Source organism: Lissotriton vulgaris, chromosome 4_1 (assembly GCF_964263255.1).
Source record: "Lissotriton vulgaris chromosome 4_1, aLisVul1.2, whole genome shotgun sequence".
Lineage (NCBI taxonomy): Eukaryota > Metazoa > Chordata > Amphibia > Caudata > Salamandridae > Lissotriton > Lissotriton vulgaris.
The window spans coordinates 729967198-729990180 of NC_141691.1; the positions used below are offsets into that span (position 1 = coordinate 729967198).

Genomic DNA, 22983 nt, shown 5'->3' on the forward strand with positions numbered 1-22983 from the left:
AGGTACTATTTATTTATATATTATATATATATTAGTTTATAAAATCAATATTTTCTAACATTTTCTCGATATTTTTTACTTTCACTATATTTCGATATTTTGTCTTGTCGATATTTTTGAGTCGATATTTTTGTATTCGATATTTTTGGGTCATTTTTGCAGTCGATATTTTTTTCAACGATATTCCTATAGTCGATATTTTGTTATTGTCGATATTTTTCCGTCGATATTTTGTCCATTCGATATTATGTAGTCGATATTATGTCCAGTTACCGACCCAGACACTAAGAAAGAGATACTCCGGGTTTTGGACAGTTATTTCTGTGAAATTGTGGGCACTGTCGACTCGGCGCAGACACTGTGGGAAGCATATAAAGTGGTGCTGAGGGGTGAAGTCCTCTCCCTGGTTGCTGGCAGGAAGAAGAAACACCAAGAGGAAGTGGCTAGGGTGGAGGCGGAAATGGTAAGATTAGAGGAGGGGGCCACTGAGTCTGCTGTCCCAGGAGACCTTCATTTACTGAAGTTAAAGCAAGAGGAATACCATGGCTTCGCCAGGGAGAGGGCAATTTCTCATAACCGGGCCCTGCAAAGTCGTATTTATGAACATGGGGACAAGGCCTGTAAGCTGATTGCGTGGTTAGAGCATGGGGAAATGGCCTCTAGGGTGGTGCCGGAGTTAGAAGGGTTAGAGGGGTCGGGATCAGACAGAGTCACGGATCCCTAGGCAATCGCAGATGTATTCTCTGAATACTTCCAAGAAGTGTATACCTCGGTGGGCGGTTTTGCAGAGTACGCAAATGCGGAAATGATTAAAGATATCTGCATGCCGAGTCTCTCTGAAGACAATAGGGGGTACTTGGACTCCTCTTTCACAGACGATGAAGTCGCACAGGCGATTAGAGGCATGAGGTCTGGAAAGGCATCAGGTCCAAATGGGCCAGCTTCCGTATGACCAGCGGGGGGCAAACATAGTGGTTATTCACAAGACTGGTAAGACTAGGACGTCTCCTTCCTCAAAGAGGCCCATCTCACTTCTCAATGCTGAGCCCAAGATTTTGGCGAAATTACTCGCCACCAGATTGGTCAAGGTCATTACGACCTTGGTACATCCTGATCAATCTGGCTTTATGCCATGTCGTAATACGGCCCTGAACCTGCGGAGGCTGCATGAGATCCTGAGTGGCTCCCACAAGATACTGGAGCTGGCAGTTATAGTTTCCTTGGATGCCACTATGGCATTTGACAGGGTTGAATGGGCCTATTTATTTGCTGTGTTGGCCAAGTTGGGCTTTTGCCCGGTGTTTATCTGTTGGGTTCGATTGTTGTATGCCGCTCCATTAGCCAGAGTGATTGTAAATAATTGTAAATCTGCTAATTTTTCCCTCGGAAGAGGCACGAGACAGGGTTGTCCGTTGTCCCCACTCCTCTTCGTGCTGGCATTGGAGCCTCTGGCGGCATGGGTCAGGTGGGACCGGTTGATACGTGGCATGTGGTGGACATCTGACTGGGAAGACAAAATTCCGCTGTATGCGGACGATATTTTGCTATACCTCACTAATCCCAGAGCGTCCTTGAATAATTTTTTGGATGTCCTGGCTATTTTTGGCATGTGCTCCGGGTTTGCGATTAACTGGTCGAAGTCAGTCGTGTTCGTTTTGGCGGGAGGGCCGACTGTGATCCCACAGTCATGCCCGAAAAAGATTGAAATGAGGGGATTTAAGTATCTTGGTATCTATATATCCTTAGACTGGAAGTTGAGATATGATGAGAACCTGAGGCCTCCTTTGTAAAGGCTTTCAAAGGATGTGGAGCGCAGGAGGGGTCTTTCCCTCTCGTTACTAGGGAGGGTGGTCTTATTCAAGAAGATGGCATTCGCTCGGTTTTTGTACATGTTCCAATACACAATGGATCCTGTGCCGCTCTCACATTTTAAGGAGATTGAGGCACTTCAGTGGCGGCTTCTCTGGGAAGGCAGGCCTCGAATAGCTTTTGTCAAGTTAACCCTCCCGTGGTACGATGGAGGCCTAGGCCTCCTGGCCGTGAGGAAATATTATTGGGCATCTCATCTTGCGGCAGTGAATCATGTGGTCTACGGGCCCCCCGAGGACCCAGGCTATGCTATGGATCGTGGACAGGCACCGGGTGGAGATATTATGAAAGCCTTATATGCCAGACCCGGGAGGTTCCCGCTGACAGGCCCGACGGCACATTCTGTACAAGTTTGGCACTCTGCAACCAGAAGTCTGAGGTGGGAGGGAAGATTTACTTTGGCCACCCCACTGTCCTGTTCTGAAAAGCTGGGGAGCTTGTGGAGATCTAAAGGGTTTGATAAATGGGACCTCATTGGGATCAACCAGATTAAGGATGTGTGGGGGAAGGGCAGTGTGCAGACCTTTGAATCCTTAAAACAACAGTACAGGTTGAGTGATAATGAATACTTTCGGTACCGGCAGATTAGACACGCTCTTCATACCTACATACCCAGAGATGCTGAGCTTCCAGAGGCTTCTCCTCTCGAGGATTGAGTGTAAGACGGACACATCCCTGACAAGACTATCTCCTTGATCTATAGGAAGCTTGCTAACAATATGGACGACCCGTTGGGGAGTATTTGAGCATCGTGGGGAGCAGACGGACTGGAATTAGAAGATGAAGACTGGGTAGAGGCGTTCTCCTCCCCCAAAGTGGTTGCAATTTAGATGAGGCTCCGACTAGTGCAGCTTAAGATCTTGCATAGGTCATATATCTCCGGACCTAGGCTAGTGCACATGGGATATGCGATGAGCGGAGAATGTAGGAGGGGCTGTGGGGAACTTGGCACTTTCATGCATATATTATGGCACTGTTAGGAGATACAAACCTTCTGGGCAGCGATACACGAGGAGATTAAAGTTGTACTGGGGGTGGAGTTATGACCAGAGGCCCAGAGGTGTGTCTTGAATGTATGGGAACCTACGGATTTGAATGGTTTTTTGAAACAGTGGGTAACGTTGGCGTGTATAGTGGCCAAGCATAATATTTCACAGCTGTTTGGAGCCAGTATGCCACCTCGGATTTCTAAATGGGCTGAAGATTTAGATTAGTGCTTGTGTAGAGACAGGGCAGTGTATGTGGCCAGGGGTTGTCCAGAGAAATGGGGGAATATTTGGGGAAACTGGAATACTTATCGTGGTGACATATGTACACCCCCGACGCGACAAAGGGGAGAGGAAACACAGGAATCCCCTCAATCCCGAATTTCACTTATATTGTGATTATTGCTTCTGTACGAATGACAATTTAAACCTCGCAATGATGTCAACTATTGTTCACCTGATGCTAATGTTTTCTTTTGTTTATTTCAATAAAAAGATTTATTAAAAAAAAGAAATACTTATACAAAAAAACAGATCACAGTTTCAAATTACATACAAAATACATAACACTCATTTAAACATCAATATTTTAAACAACAATATTTTTGCAAACGATATTACTGACTTTTGATATTTTCAAAAACTATATTTCTTACCTTAAAGTTGATATTCTTAACCAGGATATTCTTGCTTTCAATACTTCAGTATCACGATATTTCTAACTCAATATTTATGTATGTTGATATTTAAAACTCGATATTCTGTGCACCGAGCGAAACGCATGCCTAAATAAATGTGAAGGTACAATTCTTTATGTAAAACCTATTATACCTGAAAGAATGACCTTAATATACACTCATGCAAAAGAACAAGGATATTAAGCAGTCTCAAAAGCAGAAGATGTTTATGGGCGCCAATCATCCAGTTATTTGGAGATAACCTAGTGTAAACTGAACCAAAAGGAATTATGGGGCATATCATCAACGAGGCAATATAAAATTATCGCCGGTTTTGCATCCGTTTTTGGACAAAAAGCGGCGATAATTGTATCGCCTAATCAGCAAGGTCACACTTTCGCGTGAAACCTTGCATCAGCGCCTGTTTACTGAGCGCCCAGCTTTGCATCTCTAATGAGATGCAAAGTGAGTGTTCCTGCCCTGACATAACTGGAGAAATATCGCTAAGCAACATTTCTCCAATTAACAAGGGGCACGCTAATCTGCAAAGCGACAAGCAAAGTAGCGATAACCTCTGTTATCGCTACTTTCCTTACGCCTGCTTCGAGACTGACCTAGCCACGATATCCAATGTAAGGTGGAAATCATGGCTAAGTATGCCTCGCCCTATCATCAAACTAACTCCAAACTTTGTGAGATTATCTTTGGGTTTCCAGCGATAATCTCACATATAGCAGTTAGCGCTTGGAATTTTATCGCTTTTGAGATAAGAGTTGCTAATAGCACGCTACCTCAGCAATAAAATTCCACGTTACCCGGTGATAATTATCCTAGCGCTAAGTGCGCTTAGTGATAAATATCGCCGGTCCTTGATGATATGCCCCTATATACGCTACAAGGGACAATAGATCCAGCAGATTTGCTGTCACTTGCCTTTCCTGTGCCCAATTGTATTGGGTTTTTGTTTGAGTCCTGGACTCTTCCAACATTTTAGATATTTCCCATAAAAGTTTGTGCAGTTTGAACAGTTTGGTGATGCACTGAAAACGACAGCAGTGGAGAAGGAAGCATAGGAAGGGTGCTAGGAAAATAGAAGGTGCTGGAGAGTGAAACACCCTGTAGCAGGTTACCAAAGCACCACAGAAATGTAACACTGAATCATGACCAGCAATCCTTGGGTGGTAATAAGGGTTGTAATGCAACATACGTTTTTAAGGACCGCTCATCAAAGTCATCAGTCCAAATGTGAGTATCATAAAATGTTCCAAGACCAGAGGGCATAGAGGATCACTTCGCAGTTCGCTCATGTGGGTACCTTTGAGGGCTCCCTGGAGCAGTGTACGTTTCCCCACTTTATCCTCATCCTACCATTTAGGCAGTTCCAGTGAGTTTTTGTGTGCTGCATGCAGGCTTCTCAAGTCTCATGACAAGTATACTTTGTGATTTAAGTACCGTGCTTATCAGCTGAGTGCGAGACTCTTTTGGGTGACCGGGGTCCACTTGAAACAGTACTCTCTGTGGGAGGTCTGCCTCCCACCTTTCCTCAGCTAATCAAGAGGTCTCTCAGGACTGGGCCCCCTGAGTCCAGTTGATGTTAAGTTGTATGCATGAGCGTGCTTCGGTGCATGAGAGTCAGGGTACACCTGGACATGGGTCCTGGCTGAATGTTTGCAGCCACTTTGGTTGTAGTGTGCCTGATGTGGTTTAGTGATAGTGAGATTCGCAGTCTAATATCTCCATTCAGGTGCTTCCCATCTGATTCCTTCTACTCTCTAGAATTCATTGTTAGCCAAGTGCAAGGATCTGGCTTGAATCATCGTCATCCTAGAAAAACAAGTATGAACGACATTTTGTTGGTCATTGCTCCTGGACCTTGCCAGTTTCAGCAGTCAATCTGTGGCCTGAAAAAAGCACCATCTTAACAAAGGAATTGTCCAAAGGCAAGGCCAAGGCTGCACAGCTTATATACACAAGAGGGGCTGCCTATCCAACTTCTGCACCGTGTGTGTGTTCACAGGGAAGAGTTGTCTGGAAGTAAGGCACATACGAGGAGTGACTGTTTCCCTAGAAACTGGTTGGTAAAGAGATGCCGTACACTGGAAGGAGAACACAGTCTATCCAAGTTGTTCACCTGAGGTCAGTGTAAAACTTTCAATTCGACTAGAAAGATGGATTTATTCCAACTTCCCTTGGACTAGATTGGTTTACCCTGTACCATATTCAGTGTTCAGTTTTTGGGTAAAGAAGCTCTGAACACCTGGGTAGGGAAGGCGAAGACCTGAGACAGAATTCTTGGCTGTCACCCTTGAGAGGTTAGGGCTCTATCCTCAGGAATGAGGAGCATACCTGAGCTTCTGAGCCTTGTTGTGGAAGGAGGTAGACTTACTGGATGACTGAGACCTTGTCTTGGAAAGCAAGAGTCTGAGAGCTAATACTGACTTACAGCAGTGAGGCTCTTGGTGCTGCTAATCCACAATGGTACCGAATGGTACCGGAAACACTATGCCATTGCATAGCCTGATAGGTAGAAGTTTAGTGTACAAAAACAAGGATCTGCTGGCTGGCGTGAATCCAGTATGCTTAACATCTCTGAGGCACCCCCGAGTTGTTGGCCCATCACAGCTGTAAATCCCTGAACCTGGAGGGTAGGGTCCCCATATACTTGCAAGAGAAAGGCTGGCATTTGGTTCCCTCTTTCCCTGTGTGTGTACTCCCCCAGCCCCACTGAGCTTATTGAATTACCGAGTAATTCCTCACATTACATAGAAATATTGCCAAATGTTATGAAAGTTATGAAAGTTGCAAAGCAACTTTCTAAACGATAATAAATACCTTTTACACTTTTCTACATGAATACACCTGCTTGTCCATTATATTTATTATGAGCGATACATGCTCTACCTAGTAGTCATTCTACTCCACATAGGCTTTCAATGTTTCCCTCACTACTCACTGAAAATCAAGACAATACTTAGCACCTTAGTGAGTTGGCAATAGTGTCTGGTTCCTGTGCTTTCAATGACAGCAGTACTTGTCACAAGGTTTGCTGACATGCGCTTAAGTCTCAAAGGTTCTTAAGGTTCTGAAGATCTGGCCTGACAGAAATGTAGTGGCTGGGCCGGAGGATGTCTGTCAGCTTTGGGCATATAAACATACCCTTAACAGGAAAAGAGCACCTAATTATCTTGAAATTAATGACAGTAGAGTGAGGGCTTCAGAAGATGTATACCTGAAAGTTACAACTATCATGAAAGTGAACAAGCTCATTTTAGAGGTCATTGAGAACATACTCTCAATTAGTATGGTGCTACAAGAATGCAGCTAGTTCAAGTTAGTATTCTGTGCCCTTTACATAAGTGATAGTGGGTAAAAGGTTTCTACCTAGGGTGGAATAAAGGACTTATTGATCCTGAAGGGGAGATTCCTTCAAGATGTAGAGGAAGCCACACCCACAAAAACCTCAGTAGGTCAACACTTCATGCGTCTTTTACCACAGAAATATTCCCTCAGGGACCATGAGGTTAAACATGCTGCTTCTTTTTGCAGTCATGTGGATATTCATTTCAGTCAGGATTTTAGCCTCAGCTGGAATGCTTTGCAATTACAACTATATAAAAATACTAATAAATATAGCAAAGCTAAGAAGGACGATCCCGGGAAAATCCCAAATCACTACTATTAAGTTTACGGGGTAAACAGTCAAAATATTGAGTAAAAAATATCGAATGGACATAACATTGAGTTTAAAATATAGAGTGGACAAAATATTGAATGGAAAGAATATAGACATCAAAAATATCGTTTTTGAGGTAAGTAATGTAATATCGAATGTTAAAAATATAGAAAGTTAAAATATCAAAGTATATAATATAGGTTATTAAAATTATCGAATTTATAATAATATCGAATTTTATTATAGTGTTTTTTATGTTTATTATATGTGTGAAAAGTGTGTATTTATGTTATAATTTCTTTTAATTAATGAATGTAGTTTTTTTAATTTTTGCGTAATTTAATTCTGTAGTGGGTTGTGGGTTTATAGGGGAATAGGGTGGGAAGTAATTTAATTAGAATTAATTAAATATGTAAATATATTTATTGGTATATATTTTTAATTAATTGTTAATTTATATTTGGTAATTAAATTTTAATTGTCAATTAATTTTAATTAATTGATTAATGGCTAATTATGTTAATTTTACTAATTTATTTTCTGTAGCGGGTTGTGGGTTTATAGGGGAATTGGGTGGGAAGTAATTTATTTAGAATTAATTAAATATGTAAAATCATTTATTGGTATTTATTTAGACTTAATTGTTAATTATTTTTTTATGGGTAATTAATTACATTTTAATTGCCAAAGAATTTTACTTAATTGATTAATTGCTAATTATGTTAATTTTACTAATTTATTTTATGTAGCAGGTTGTGGGTTTATAGTGGAATAGGGTGGGAAGTAATGTATTTATAATTAATTAAATAATTCAATTTATTTAATTGTATTGTATTTAATTATTATATTATATGAAATTGGTAATTACTTTTAATTATTTTTTATAGATATTAATTTTTTTTTTTTTAAATAATATATGAAGTATTTACTTTCCCTACTGTTGCACTCGCTGAAGTGGGAATAGTAATTTTTACCCCTACGCTATCCAACGCTTTCCCTACTGTTGCACTCTTTGGAGTGGGAATAGTAATTTTAACCCCTACGCTATCCAACGCTTTCCCTACTGTTGCACTCTTTGGAGTGGGAATAGTAATTTTTACCCCTACGCTATCCAATGCTTTCCCTACTGTTGCACTCACTGGAGTGGGAATAGTAATTTTTACCCCTACGCTATCCAACGCTTTTCCTACTGTTGCACCCACTGGAGTGGGAATAGTAATTTTTATTTCTACGCTATCCAACGCTTTCCCTACTGTTGCACTCACTGGAGTGGGAATAGTAATTTTTAGCTCTACGCTATCCAACGCTTTCCCTACTGTTGCACCCACTGGTGTGGGAATAGTAATTTTTACCCCAACGCTATCCAACGCTTTCCCTACTGTTGCACTCTTTGGAGTGGGAATAGTAAGTTTAACCCCTACGCTATCCAACGCTTTCCCTACTGTTGCACTCTTTGGAGTGGGAATAGTAATTTTTACCCCTACGCTATCCAACGCTTTCCCTACTGTTGCACTCTTTGGAGTTGGAATACTAATTTTTACCCCTACACTATCCAACACTTTCCCTACTGTTGCAACCACTGGAGTGGAAATAGTAATTTTTACCCCTACGCTATCCAAGGCTTTCCCTACTGTTGCACCCACTGGAGTGGGAATAGTAATTTTTACCCCTAAGCTATCCAAAGCTTTCCCTACTGTTGCACTCTTTGGAGTGGGAATAGTAATGTTTACCCCTACGCTATTCAACGCTTTCCCTACTGTTGCACTCACTGGAGTGGGAATAGTAATTTTTACCCCTACGCTATCCAACGCTTTCTCTACTGTGGCACTCTCTGGAGTGGGAATAGTAATTTTTACCCCTACGCTATCCAACGCTTTCCCTACTGTTGCACTCACTGGAGTGAAAATAGTAATTTTTACCCCTACGCTATCCAACGCTTTCCCTACTGTTGCACTCTTTGGAGTGGGAATAGTAATTTTTATCCCTACGCTATCCAATGCTTTCCCTACTGTTGCACTCTTTGGAGTGGGAATAGTAATTTTAACACTCTTGCTATGCTACGGTAATAATATTGTATATTTTTTAATAATAATATGTTAATATATATATATATGATTTAACAAATAAAATTGTATTATTTTTTTATAACTTAAATTAATTATTTAATTATTTTAAGGCTATTTAAGTATTTTTAAGTATATTTTAGTTATTTACTTTTAATATTTTTTTAATTTTACATTAATTTTGATACATTCGATATTTTTATAAAGTACATATTTTTAAACAATATTTTTGATTCGATATTTTTGTACTTACCTGTTTGTAGATAGGACTTCAATATTTTTGTGGTCGATATTGAGGAGTCGATATTTTAAATGCCTATATTTTTGTAGTCGATATTATGTCAGTGATCCAGTTTATGGATAGCTTGATGTAACACAGATGAGCCTTAATGGAACACATATGCACAAATCTTCCAGAGGAGTGCTGACTTTATGGGATAGATTTCAGAATTTTCTTGCGCTAGGGTTGACTTTAGATGTCTTTAGAGGGAACGACCAGCACCAAGAAATGCCACAGATTTCATTTTTAATGTGGCATATGGGTTTCAGCATGATCTGAAAATAAGATTTAGAAGGTAGTCCTCTGAACCTGAGTAAGTGTAGAGTGCTGATCACTATTACAGACCAGTAGCCGGGCTCTGAAAGTATGGCTCCACACAATTTTTTTACATATGGTTGAAGGCTTTGTATACAAACAGGAGAAAGGGGACACTGATAAATTGAATTTTATAAGATACATGTATTTGCTTCCCATGGTTGGTTTCGGGGATACATAGGTTGAAAGATGTTTGGAACCTAAGCTGAAGAGCCTGACATCAAATGTAATAGATGGAGGGTTGATCAAGACTGGGGAGTTGTACAGAATCTCCCCTAATTCAACCCAGTGGAGGGCAAATTGCTTATGGGAGCTTTGGGAGACCATAAACTGGCACAGGTTTATCGCTCACTGCTCCTCAACCAGCCCGACCCTTCAGTGCACTGCGCAATACTTAGGAGACAGATGTAGGGGGACTGACGGAGGAGGAGTGGGCAGAGCTAGGGCATACCCCAGGGCTCGGTATTAGCAGCCGGATTCTGTTTACGACAATTAAACTACCTCAACAGGGTATACCTGACCAGGCCGAGGTTACGGAGGATGGGTGTGATCGAGGCGCCCTCGTCTCTGAGTCTATGCTGATGAGGGCGACTTCATACACATGGTCTGGGGTTGCGACAGTGTGGCCCAGTTCTGGATGAGTGTCACCTCCTGCCTAGGCGGTGACCTGGGTTGAAGGACCCTCACTGACTAAACTCGTCCTAATGCACACACGCGGTGACTTAGACAAGAATAGATGCCAATGGGCACTACTTTAACTGGGGTTGTTAGTTCTCAAAGGAGATATAGCTCAACATTGGAAAGATAAAGCTCCCCGGTCGGTGGGAGAGCAGAAAAAGGGACTACACCACTGTGTGCATTTGGAGAAATCAGTGTAAAAGACCTGGGGTTGTCACCGGAAACACAAAATAATTTGGCAGGTGTGGGCTGATTACAGGGGGCTTCGCATACACTCTGGGGTTGGTCTAGGTTTGACCATCTAAAGGTGGAAATCACAAACTATGCGAGCGCGCTGACGGAGGACAACTTCACGAGGTTCCATCCTGACCAGAACTATTTTGGGGTGGGCTCGTAGAGGCGAAAATGGGAGAATTGGAAAGTGGTACAGTATCCGACTGCTGTTGGTTGTTTATCTTGTTATGTGGTGTAAAAGAAATACTGTTGGGGCACTGCATGAACAGATAGCCTGATGACGTCAATAAAATGTGCGTCTTAAATAAAAAGACTAAGGATTTGTATGGGGGAACTACCATGATGTCTTCAATGTGGACATGTTCAATTGTAGGACACTATTTTTGACTTTAAATGTAATAGTGATCTTACTTTCTATTATATGTTTTTTCTTTAATCAAATGCTCCTGAATTTAGCGCACACATGGATCCTAAAATGCACTAATAAAAAGCTCCTTAAAATGAGACACTGAGAATTTATTTGAGTCCTAAAAAGACTTACGTTGCATTGAATTACAGAATAAGTGTTGGATTATTTACTTTTGTTACACACTTTGTGACCTCCAGAAGGGAGTGCAGGGCGTAAAAAGATCATTATCTCAAAGGCCTGGTCAGAGCCAAGCCTGGGTACGGCTACATTTGACATAATGAGGAAAACCCTGAAGCTATAACAAGGATCTTGCAGTTCTCTCACAAAAATCTACATTATTAAAGATTTGCCCTATGAAGTTATAGCGACCCTGCAATGTTTTTCAATGAACTGTGCATTTAAAGTAAGCACCTGCAAATAAGAACTGGGTAGAATAATTAGGACCAGCCAAAATGTCTGTTTCGGTGCTGAAATATTGCATATCGTAATTTCCCTTTACGTTTGTTATGCAAAATTATGCTATGAAGACTCATCGTTCAATTATGTGCTTTTGCAGCAAAAATTCAGCTTGCACAGAGGAACAACACAAACTATCAAAATGCAACTGGCTGCTGTTTGTGGTATTTTTGTGTTTTTTTTAAACACAAAAGTCGTCCTTAAGTCCATAATGAAGGCGAGGATGCATTTAATGCTAAAATACAGCACCTAATGACGGTTTCGGTTTTGCATTTCACATAATGCTGCATACATTTCCCCAAATCTAGCATAATTACGCCAATTCAAATTAAGTGCACTTTGCACACCCCTAAGGATAACGTTTATCGTGTTAGTGTCCAATAAAGGTACCCTTCGGGACACAAGACACCTTGTGCAGCGCTGTAAGATCCAGCTAGCCTTGGTGACAAAAAAAATTAGATTGCGAATTCCGTACATGGACAATTCTCTGTGTAATTACCTAAGAAGAATGAAGGGGTAAGATGTCCCTGCTAGGATTTGAACCTCAGGACTTTAAATTGTACACGATCTCAGGAGCCTGTTCTTAAATCAGCTTACCATTGAAACTCAAAAATGAAATTGCTACATAGTTCATAATTCCTCAGGATTGGATCTTTCATTGATTCACATACCTAAATCATCAGACTGAGGATCCCCAGTACTTCTAAAACAGCAATAAACAATGTTAAAAAGGCCATAAGCCCAACAACATGGCTTGTGTAGCAGCACATCCACCTCATCTAAAACCATCCAAACTTCAGCCAATGAGGTAGGAGTGCTCAGATATCCTGTCCCTGTAGATTGTGCAGTAATTAACTCTGGGAGGGCCCTGAAGTCCTAATTTAATTAGGAAAATGAACAGAGGGGTCACAGGCCAGGGAAATAATGAGGACTGTTGTGAATAGTACTGAGACTAGATAACTGACCTCATCAATGTATTTATTATTATGCTAATTAACAGCCAAATGCAGCATAACTATGCGTAGTGGTTCAACATATGCAAAAAGGCAAATTGTAGTAATCCCACAAAGCACGAGTAACATTAAGACATTGCAGCGTGCATACTTTGTCAGAGTGTATCCTATGCCACGAGGCGGTGAGCAGGCACAGGTGATCTATCTTAATTTTAGGAAACAGCTTTCCACCTTGGCAATTTTTTCAGAAAAATTCTTCAAACAAAATGGTGTTCTGCCGCATCTGTTTTTTCCTCTGTGGAGACGAAATAAATAGTTTTCACCTTTTCTGCAAACAATTACTGACAGCTTCAAGTAAGAGAGAAGTTAAAAATGAGACCACTATAAAGCATTGCTGTTCTTCAAACTGTGACATGTGTGCTTGCTTCGAGGCTCCTTTTCTCAGATCTCAGTAAAGTATTTTAAAAACTGAATAGCTAGAATTTTGACGGGACCTTCAGTACGAAGTGCATTTAGAGCGAGCAAATTATGCTAAATAAATTGCATTTATGGGACACTTCAGCTGTCAAGAAATTAGTAAGCACATGTTTCGGACTACTCAGAATGCTCCGCAAAATTCTGGAGCGTATTCCCATACAGTTCAGAAAGACAGTTGTCCACTCCCTGGTCACGTCACGTCTGGACTACGGAAACTCACTTTTCCTCGGGGCACCAAAATACGTGATTAACAGACTTCAGGTGGTCCAACCACAGCAGCAAGGCTACTGTGTAAGGTCCCACTCCAGGAATCAGCCAGGAAGCATCTCAAAGCACTCCACTGGCTCCCATTGGAGGCCAGAATCAAATTCAAGGCACTCTGCATGACTCATACAGGTAGATTCATCAAGCCGAAATCGGCTCGCAAAGGGCCAGATTCTGAGAATCTGGCCCTTTGCGAGCGCTATTTTTGCATTTGGGATTCATCATCCCAAATGCAAAAATCGCAATTCTAGAAATCGCTAAATTGCGATTAATTGCATTTAAGGAATCTCAATTTGAGATTCCTTAAATGCAATTCATGAACCATTTTAAACTTGCGAATTCGCAATCTGGGGCCGTTATTTACCGCAAAGTCTAACTACGTGGTAAATAGCAAAAACTTAGAAAAATGCACTTTAGTGCATTTTTCTAAGTTGTATGTTACACACACACATGTCCTTTGGACATGTGGGTGCGCAACACCAGTGTACATTACCATTTCAGGGGTGCTACAGAGTGTCCTTTGGACACCCTGGCACCCTTGAAATTGCTTCCTTATTTGCGATTCGCTAATTGCTAATCGCAAATAAGGAATGACTCCCCATTCATTCCTATTCCTTATTTGCGATTAGCAATTAGCGAATCGCAAATAAGGAAGCAGTAGAAATCGCATTAAATATTGCAATTTCTACATGCATCCCGTTTTGCGAGTCTTTAATAGCGAATCCTTAAAATTCGCTAATAAGGACTCGCAAAACATTACTTTGATGAATCTGGGGGCTAGAGTTCTACACGCATGGGCCCAAGTAAAATCAGAAACCTGTTGACCCTCTAGGTCCCAAACAGGAGCCTGAGATCCGGCTCCGAACGACTAATAAAAACTATGAGAATCAGGAGATCTAGGTGGAGAGGCAGATCCGTCACTCACCTGGCACCCAAGTTGTGGAACTCATTGCCACACCAATCATAACTCCTGGCAAAGGAAGCAGCATTCCGGAAGTTGATTAAAATGTGGCTGTTCAATCAGTATCATTAACCTACCTCTAGCCTTCTCTCGGTATCAGTCTCTTAGCGCTGGGAAGCCCTCGGGTAGCTACGCGCTCTTGAAGTCACTTAAAATGAAAATACAATACAAAATTGTGAGCAGTAATGACCAGCTCCACCCCTATTATGAGATCCATAGGAACACCACACATTTATTAGTTTCACCTGGAGAACTCCTATGTTCTCCCCTCAATGTGGACAGCCGATATCCCATGTTCACAACATACCAGCTTTCACTTTGGGAATGGCCCCTACAGTAGTTAATTTATGAAAAAATAAGTGCTGGGGCTCTCTCTCAGGAGGCAGCTTCCACCAGAACATTGCTCCTATTAGTGCTACCTATAACAGAACTAATCAAAACCCTACCGGCGGGAAGAGTGTGTGGCATAAGGGCCAGAGCTACCAACTTGGTAGCTGGAAAACAAGGTTTGAGTCTTGGCGTAGGCTCAAAATCCTGTGATTCTGGGCAAGTCACGTAATCTCCACCGGCCTGCAAAAAATTAAAAGTGCATATTTGTGTTGAGTTTGTGCTACAAGTGCCGGTGTTGAGGATTAAGTGCTGAACACCAAAAACCACCAGCTCAATTTAAGCACTGAGTTCCTCCACCCTTTCAGGGGCCCACATCCAATAGAAGATTTGCAACTGAACTGCAGTTGCAGCTCCAAACCAGTAATACACTGCAATGCGATTCAAAAGGAAGATGGGGCTCTATTTTAGAGCCCTTACTACTTCTTAATCACCATGTGTCACAAAGAGGAAATTGGGAGCCAATACACCTATTTGGACTTGCAGTGTTCCTGTATTACATTGCAGTTGGCTCTTTTGTTGTTGCAAACCCTACGAATTAGGAATGCAGATGAGATGGGCGAGCCATTGGCTGTGCTGCCATTTGATACCAATGGTTACAGCTTTGATTAGAAAAAGTTTGGTTGCGGTTAAGGAAAACATAATGCAGCAAGTCTGAAAAGGCTTAATAAAAGAGAAAAAGATTTAAATTAGCATTGTTTTTCTTAACCAAACTTTTCAGCACTTTACTGCCAGGGGTCCTATACCTCTACTAGTTTAGGGGTCAAAGTTTCCAGAAAAGCTTAGCAGAATTCCACAGGCAGGCCATCCTTGTCAGGGGTAATCTGAGTTTATATTATTTATCAGTGTTGATGGGTTGATTCATCCCTATTTTTAATTTGTTCAATAGTGCAGGAAGATTTTAGAGAAATTAACCAACCAACGCATCACTGACCACCTCAGCACCCCCCGCCCTGTGACGCTATACAGTCCGGATTTAGGCCAAACCACATTAGAGAAAAAGCACTAATATCTACCACAGATGAAATCCACATGATCCTTGACAGAGGAGACATGACAGCCCCTCCTTCTCCTGAACCTCTCTGCGAATTTGACATGGTCTCACGTCCCAACCTCATCAAGCGCTTGCACGAGATTGGCATCCAGGGTCCCACTCTCTGCTAAATCTTATGCCTCAGAAGCCTGCAAACTCAACTGTGGAGTGCTGCAAGGTTCATCGCTCACCCATACTTCTTTAGCGCATACATGAGCCCTGTGGTCAATGTCATCCAAACACTCAACATCAACATCCTCTCGTAGGCTTACAACGTGCAACTCTTACTCTCCCTCTCGGAAAAAGCCAGCAAAAAGGAAACAAGTTCACTACCTGCATTACCAAAATCTGTAACTGGATGAAAGCTAACTGTTTCAAGCTTAACACCAACAAGAAAGAAATAGAGAAGTGTGGCTTACTGGTTAGAGCAGGCAGACCCTGAAGCAGAGGTCCAACCCGGGACCAGGGTTCGATTCCCCACGCGGCAGGGTCTTGAGCTCAAATGTCCATGGACTCGATAATTCTCGCTTTGGTGCCTGACCTAATCATGGGTTCACACTCTGCAACTCTGGGCATTAAGCTTGCTTAATCTCCACAACGGCCCCCCCCGCGGCGGGATGCCTGGCTTTCACCTTGGGGATGCCCTGTAGGGGCTATCTAACAGGGAAAAGCCAGGACGGGTTCCCAAGGCAAGCGCGGAGATACCCCTTCGGGGGTCGATTCTGGCGCTATATAAGAAACATAATAATAATAATAATAATAGTGATCGTCAGCAAAAAGTCCCCACTAACCCTGGGCATAGTTCGCAAAGTAGCGCTACGCGTAACTAAGCGAAGTGCACTTCACGCTACGCTTAGCACTATGCGAACTGCGTAGTTCCCTGTTCGCGATGATTGCACAGTGCTGGATGCTGAAAAAGGTATTCAAATGGCTCCCTAGCAATTCCAGAGAAACTGTCACTTGCACCACAGTCACCAGCAAGTTGGAAACGTGAACACCCTTCATGCTGAGATCACCAGCAATTTACTAGAAGACCATCCAGAACTCAGCAGACATTCTCATCCTTAACCTCCCATACAGAACTCACATCATACCACGCCTCAGGGAGCTCCACTGGCTCCTGCTAAACACAAACGATTTAATTTATAACATAACAGATCAGTTGCAGTGAGAAATTCATTGATTTTCTCTTGAATTATTTTTTCTTTTGACTTATTTTTACCTTTTATGTGTAGAATGTTTCATAATAATCTTTAAACCCGCAGTTGATGTACACTTGACCGATCAGTTACTGACTATATTAGTCCCTTATAGTAGTAATGGTTATGGATCTCCCGTCCCTGCTAGTCAGCCATGTGCACAGGTATGCATCCTGGTTGCTCGTAGACATCTAAGAAAAGAAGAACCCAATACACCAAAACAAAACTGGTTAATAAATTATATACAAAACCATGACTCTGTATGACTACGACTGATCATATTTTTTTGATGATCTTCAGTGATCAGTCAAATATATTAATTCTGCAAATAACAAATATTCCTGCTTTTCAAAGGCTAAATTAGACTTTTGTATTTCAAATACACCACAAAGTATTGCAGTGCAGGATACATTGCAGTCATAGAGCGTTTTTAGAGGAGCATGCTAGACCATAAGGTATGCCACTTTAATTACTGATTCTAAAGCCACCATATCGAACAGTGATGTCCTCATTACGTAGTGACCACAAATGGGTCAAAATGCCGCAAAGTAGAATTGTGTTTATACAATAGTGCACTTGAGTGTGGAACACATTTTGAACAGACTTTATACACCTTCGCTTATTAGATTAGTCATCAGATAATCATGTACTCTAAAAATTAATGATACCGTATGATGTCCCCCCTCCTTGTATGCTGATGATGTTTGGAGCTGTTTTTCTAAAATCCATGTATAACCCATGTTTATTCCTAAAATGAGTGTAATGTCATTGCTTATTTCTATTTTGAGATATATACATATTTTAGCTTCCAAGGCAAGACAGGGGACCATAAAATGCCCTGGTAAAAATGCCCAAGCCTGCACCACTCCCTTCACCTTCAAGCACAAACTCTTTCTTTCCATCCATCCATTCTTTCTCTCCTTTGCTTTCTCTTCTCTGTCTCTGATCCCTTTATCTCTGCTTTCCCCCTCCCAGTATCTTTCTCTCTCTTGAAACCTCCCTCTGCCTCTTGAGATTAACCCTGGGGAGCAGTGGGGAATGACAGAGGCGCCAGTAGCGGTCCTGATGTTACATTGCATACATTCACTACGCATGGCTTTACAAAGGGGTCGTTACAACAACTGTGTTGTTATCACGCGTGCCATTACATCTTAAGTCGTTTCAATGACTTGCTGTAGGGAGCGCGCTGGACTTAGGAATAGTATTAATTACTATTCTTACTCCGGTTTGCGTAACAGCAGGGAAGGTGTTGGATTTAAAATCCCAAAATTCCCTGGTGTTGCACGCCCCCTACAGCAAGTCGTTGATACGACTTGTGATGTACGGTTAGCCATGCAGTTCTGTTAAGCAGGCTGGAAAAACTGGGCGTGAAGGGCAAGGCCCTGAGGTGGATACAATCCTACATGACAGGTAGACAACAGGTGGTGACCCTAGCACCGTTTTCATCTCCCAAGTCCCTGGTCAGTCACGGAGTACCTCAGGGCTCCTCGATCAGCCCCATTCTTTTTAATCTTTATCTGCAGCCCCTGATCCCCATGATCAAATCCTTCGGTATAGATTTGATAAACTTTGCCGATGATACACAACTGGTGTTCTCCTTAGAAGGAAGGCAGGCGGTGACCATGGAGTCCTTCCAGAACTGCATGAACAAGGTGGCCAGGTGGCTGACAATAAACTCCCTTCAATTTAATGAGGGGAAGACAGAGGTTGTCTACTGTTCGTCAGCCAAACTGAGTCAACAACCTTCCCATGAGACCAGGCTTGCGCCGGGAGCAGAACCTTGCATCCCAGTTAAGACTGTGCGCAATCTAGGGGTACTGTTTGATGCGGATCTCCAAATGACCTCCCAGACCAATAAAACCATCAGTGTCTGCTATGGATTGTTGAAAGCACTCAGACAGATTCTGCCCCTCCTGCCTGACTAGTCTAGACCACTAGTAGTTAGGAGTGTGATTCTGGCCAGACTGGACTATTGTAACTCTCTATATTTAGGGGCCCCCTTATATATCCTACAGGGGCTCCAGAGGGTCCAGTCTATAGCTGCCAAGCTGGCACTTAAAAGACATCGTAGTTCCTCCACTACGTTGGCGCTAAGAGATCTACATTGGCTGCCAATCGGGAGTAGAGTTGCCTTCAAGTCCCTATGTATCGTGTACAGAGCCCTGCACAACATGGGACCTATCCCTCTACAGGAAAGGCTCTCCTGGTATAGACCTTCCAGGTCCCTGCGCTCTGCTAGCCAGAGTTTGGCAGCTACTACCAGGATCAGGAGATCGAGGATGGGAGGCAGAGCTTTCTGCACCTCTGCCTCTAGGTTGTGGAACGAGCTTCCCCAGAACATCAGACAAATTGACACCCTACTGGGTTTCAGAAAGAGCCTGAAAACCTGGCTGTTCGCCAAAGTATAATCCCTGTGACTCTATTTTAATAGCTCTGGCGGCTGTTCTATATATCATGACAGCTAGTGTATTGTTGTACCATCTGAATATTTCCTGTTTGGGCGCCAGGATACCCGTAGGGTGACAGTTGCGCGTAATAAATAATAAATACAATACAATACAATACAATGTAACGGCACGTGTGGTAAGAACGCGGTCATTGTAAGGACCACACTGTAAAGCCATTGCATTGTGGAAACAGCGTTGTAAATGCTTTTTCCCTTCCAAACCGACCTCCAAGGGCTCCAGCCCATTGGGGAAATGCCTGTCCAGGAATAAAAGGCCTGTCCAGCCCCGTTGGCTCTGTGTGGTGGTATCTGGTTTCTGTATGAGACTTCTGAAGTCTGTGTGCTTCTACGCTATTGAATCTTGCATACTGGTCCCACTTATGTAAAATGGTGGGTCATAGCTGTCATTTTCCTTTTGAGTTACTATGTATTGTGACTTCATTAAAATCAATAAAGTGTTTGAAATTAAATAATCAACTGCTAGGATGTAGAATACAGGCATGATGGCAGTCTCGGGGATAGTCTTTCTTTTAGGAATGCTCCATCTTCACAGAGTTTTGAAAAATAGACAGCTCATGGCCCTCAGCACACTAATAAGCCACCCCATAGGAGACAGAAGGTTGCAACTGAGAAGGCAATAAGAACACCATCTTGCTGGTGAAGATAGGGCCTCACCTGCCATGAACTGTTCTGCTGAATGCAAGTGCCCTATTCGATGATAGAATTAGCACATCTCAGGTATTAAAAAATGAGAGTTTCTCAATAAGCGCATTACGCAACCTCATAATGCTGAAATTCCGTGGGGGAAAACTATTTGTATTGCTTGCCAACCGAAGATGTGCGATCCTGAGAAATTAGACTCTGATAGAAAAATAGGATACAAGCTATCGGGCAAAGGTGACTAGATTCTCACTTGCTTACCTTACATGAGCAGTGTGGTGGACTTTAGACAACATTTTAGTTAAGGGAAAATGCTTGCTTCCTCTACGGGAAGTTATATGTTTGCCCTCTTTTCTCGTGATTGTAGAAAATATAAATTCCAATTAAAGTTAGCTGCTAATTATGTTTGATAATCCTGTATTGATGGGTCTTTTTGTGCTTTCTGCACAACTAATTTTAGGGGCTGAATTATAGAAGGTGCCCCAGGGGCACAAATGGGCTGTGCCCCTTTAATTCGCCCCTTGGGCATCTTAATATTATTGCTTCTATTACAAAAGGGACCTCAGATACTGGTGCTGCCCCTTCTATAATATGGATTGGGCCCTGTTAAAAGTGCCCTGTACCATCTCAAGTGAGTGTTGGCTCGGGGTATAGCCTATGGAAATGAGGGCATCCTTGACTTTGCAAATTACAGATGTGGTCACAGAGGCAAAGATGAACTGACTGTGTGCCACATTGAGATGATGCACAGTAAATGTGACCCGACCCCAAAGGTGCGCTTTATGAGGAGCGCATGCCGGTTCCAAACGAATTTTGTTGAGGGCACTGCATCCCCAAATGCGATGCAGTGCGCGCAACGAAATTCGTTTTATTTATTTAAATGTTTACTTACCTGTAAAACTCCGTAATCCATACATTACTTGTCATGTACACTCTTCTGACATTCCCTAGAGCACTGCAACTTTTGCACCCCCATTTATAAATTAGGTGTGCATGTTCGCATGATTAACGTGTACTTGACATATATGAAACACTATCCCTGGATGCGCATGGATTATACCTAAGCCTATTCTGGTGTCGTGTAAACATGTATGTATGCATTACCACTTCTTTTGTGCTTAATACGTTTTTGCCTGTTACAAAAATATTTATGCAATGTGAACTAAAACAAAATATGTATCCGTTCTGTATAGTCGTCAAAAACAGTGCAAAATCGAATCTGCTCTGTTTTTTCACCAGTGTAAAATGAATGCACTCTAGCCACAGAGTACATAAAATCAGCAGGGGCTAGGTAATTCTGCGATAACATTTCCACCCGGCAACTTGTGCAAAAAACATATTTGCAATTAGTGAACAGAGCAAAATTACATTTTGCACCCATCTATCAAGGAAAACTGCAGGGCAAATTTAATTCAAAATTGCCTGGCACTGGTGTAAAATTACGACCATGAATCAATAGCATCCACATAATCTGGCCACATGTCTTTGTTGTACAATTTGGCATGGTACACTTTATGCATACAGCTGAGAGCTTTATAAGTTTTCAGTCAGATTGGATCACTCCATTTCATATTTGTAACAGAACATGTGGGTACATCTTTTGATGCAGATGATACAGTGTACCTGGATGATGAGCGAGAAAGGGAAGAATACGTCCTGAACGATTTGGGAGTCATTTTCCACGGAGAAGCCAATGGGATAAAATCAAGGAGCTGGGACTATGGGCAGGTAAGCAATGTTAAACCTCTTTGATATCCTGTAACCTTAAAACCTGTCCACTACGAAGCATTGGCCTACAGAACAAAATACATATTTTGCAACATGTAAAAAATGTCTGTGCGAAGCATACTTTTTAGGATAATCTTTTTTAGTACTGGTTATTTGTAGATAGGCGCTTTCTTCCCACGATGGTCGCGTAGATATGCAAAGTTCATTCCCACTGCTTTGATGTCACAAAAGTTAAAGACAGCGTGCATTTAATCAAGCTGAGCACTATGACACAATTTACATATTTATAGGTCTTTTCTTTTTTATAATCCCATCACATTTTCTTACCAAGCTACATAGAGAAACATCTCATTTTGCCCGGAGTGGTAAAATCTAAGTACTATTGTTAGAGAAATGAAATTTGAAACCCTCAACATGGATCACGTTTTAAATGTTAAAATGTCTTATTTTCGATCGCAGTTAAGGATAACATTTGATCTTGTCGCCCATGGTCCGCTTTCCTCAAATGGGTTTCTCTTGAAGCCTCCAACATCTATAGCAAGATGGTATGCATTGCATTCAAAGCATTATACATGAATAATTCAAGATATTTTGCAAAGAAATGCAATCTCTGTATGCAGCAGGGTCTCAAAAAGTAAAACCCCATATAGTTCTCCTCTTCAAGGAGAGGTTTAACATAACAAGCATTGGCAATGCCAATTGGTCTCGGCATATTAATGAGTTTAGTGGTGTAGCAGTTACAGCATTGTGACCAGGACAGCAGTAATAACAATATAAGCCGGATAACTGCTACATTAGAGTTAGTAGACAGTTCTAGCTCTCACACAATATGACTGTACCCATGAGCCCCAAATGAAAATGGACTTACATAAGTGGTTTAATATTTTGCATACTAGAGAACATTTGCCTTGGTGGAAGGGTGATTGCGTTAGAAAGTGCACCTAGGATCTAACACAGCTTTGCTTGAAGGTATGTCCACAGCTATGTCCAATGGCATATTGAATGCCTATATCAATAAACTGTCCAAGGTCAGTTCCAGATTAGCAGCCATCAATTCTAGTGGCATTCACATCTGCATTGCTACCGTGTAGTCGCAAGAAACATTAATCTGTTCTATAACATTTATTCCACCACCAATCTGCTGTGATCATCTGTTTGCAGCCTTAATAACTTATTGGAGCATCCTTAGCAATCAGTATTCAGTCTTTCCCAAATGAGAAAGTGTAGGAGGAGAA

At 41.9% G+C, this 22983-nt stretch overlaps 1 protein-coding gene across 1 annotated transcript in view; it reads left to right on the forward strand.

The window, feature by feature from the left end:
- The window catches only part of F13A1 (coagulation factor XIII A chain), a 518463-nt gene that overhangs the window by 138824 nt on the left and 356656 nt on the right, over positions 1-22983 (forward strand). Inside the window, exon 5 of the mRNA XM_086965028.1 lies at positions 21630-21748. Coding sequence (XP_086821154.1) covers positions 21630-21748 — 119 coding nt within the window. The remainder of the gene's footprint in view (positions 1-21629; positions 21749-22983) is intronic.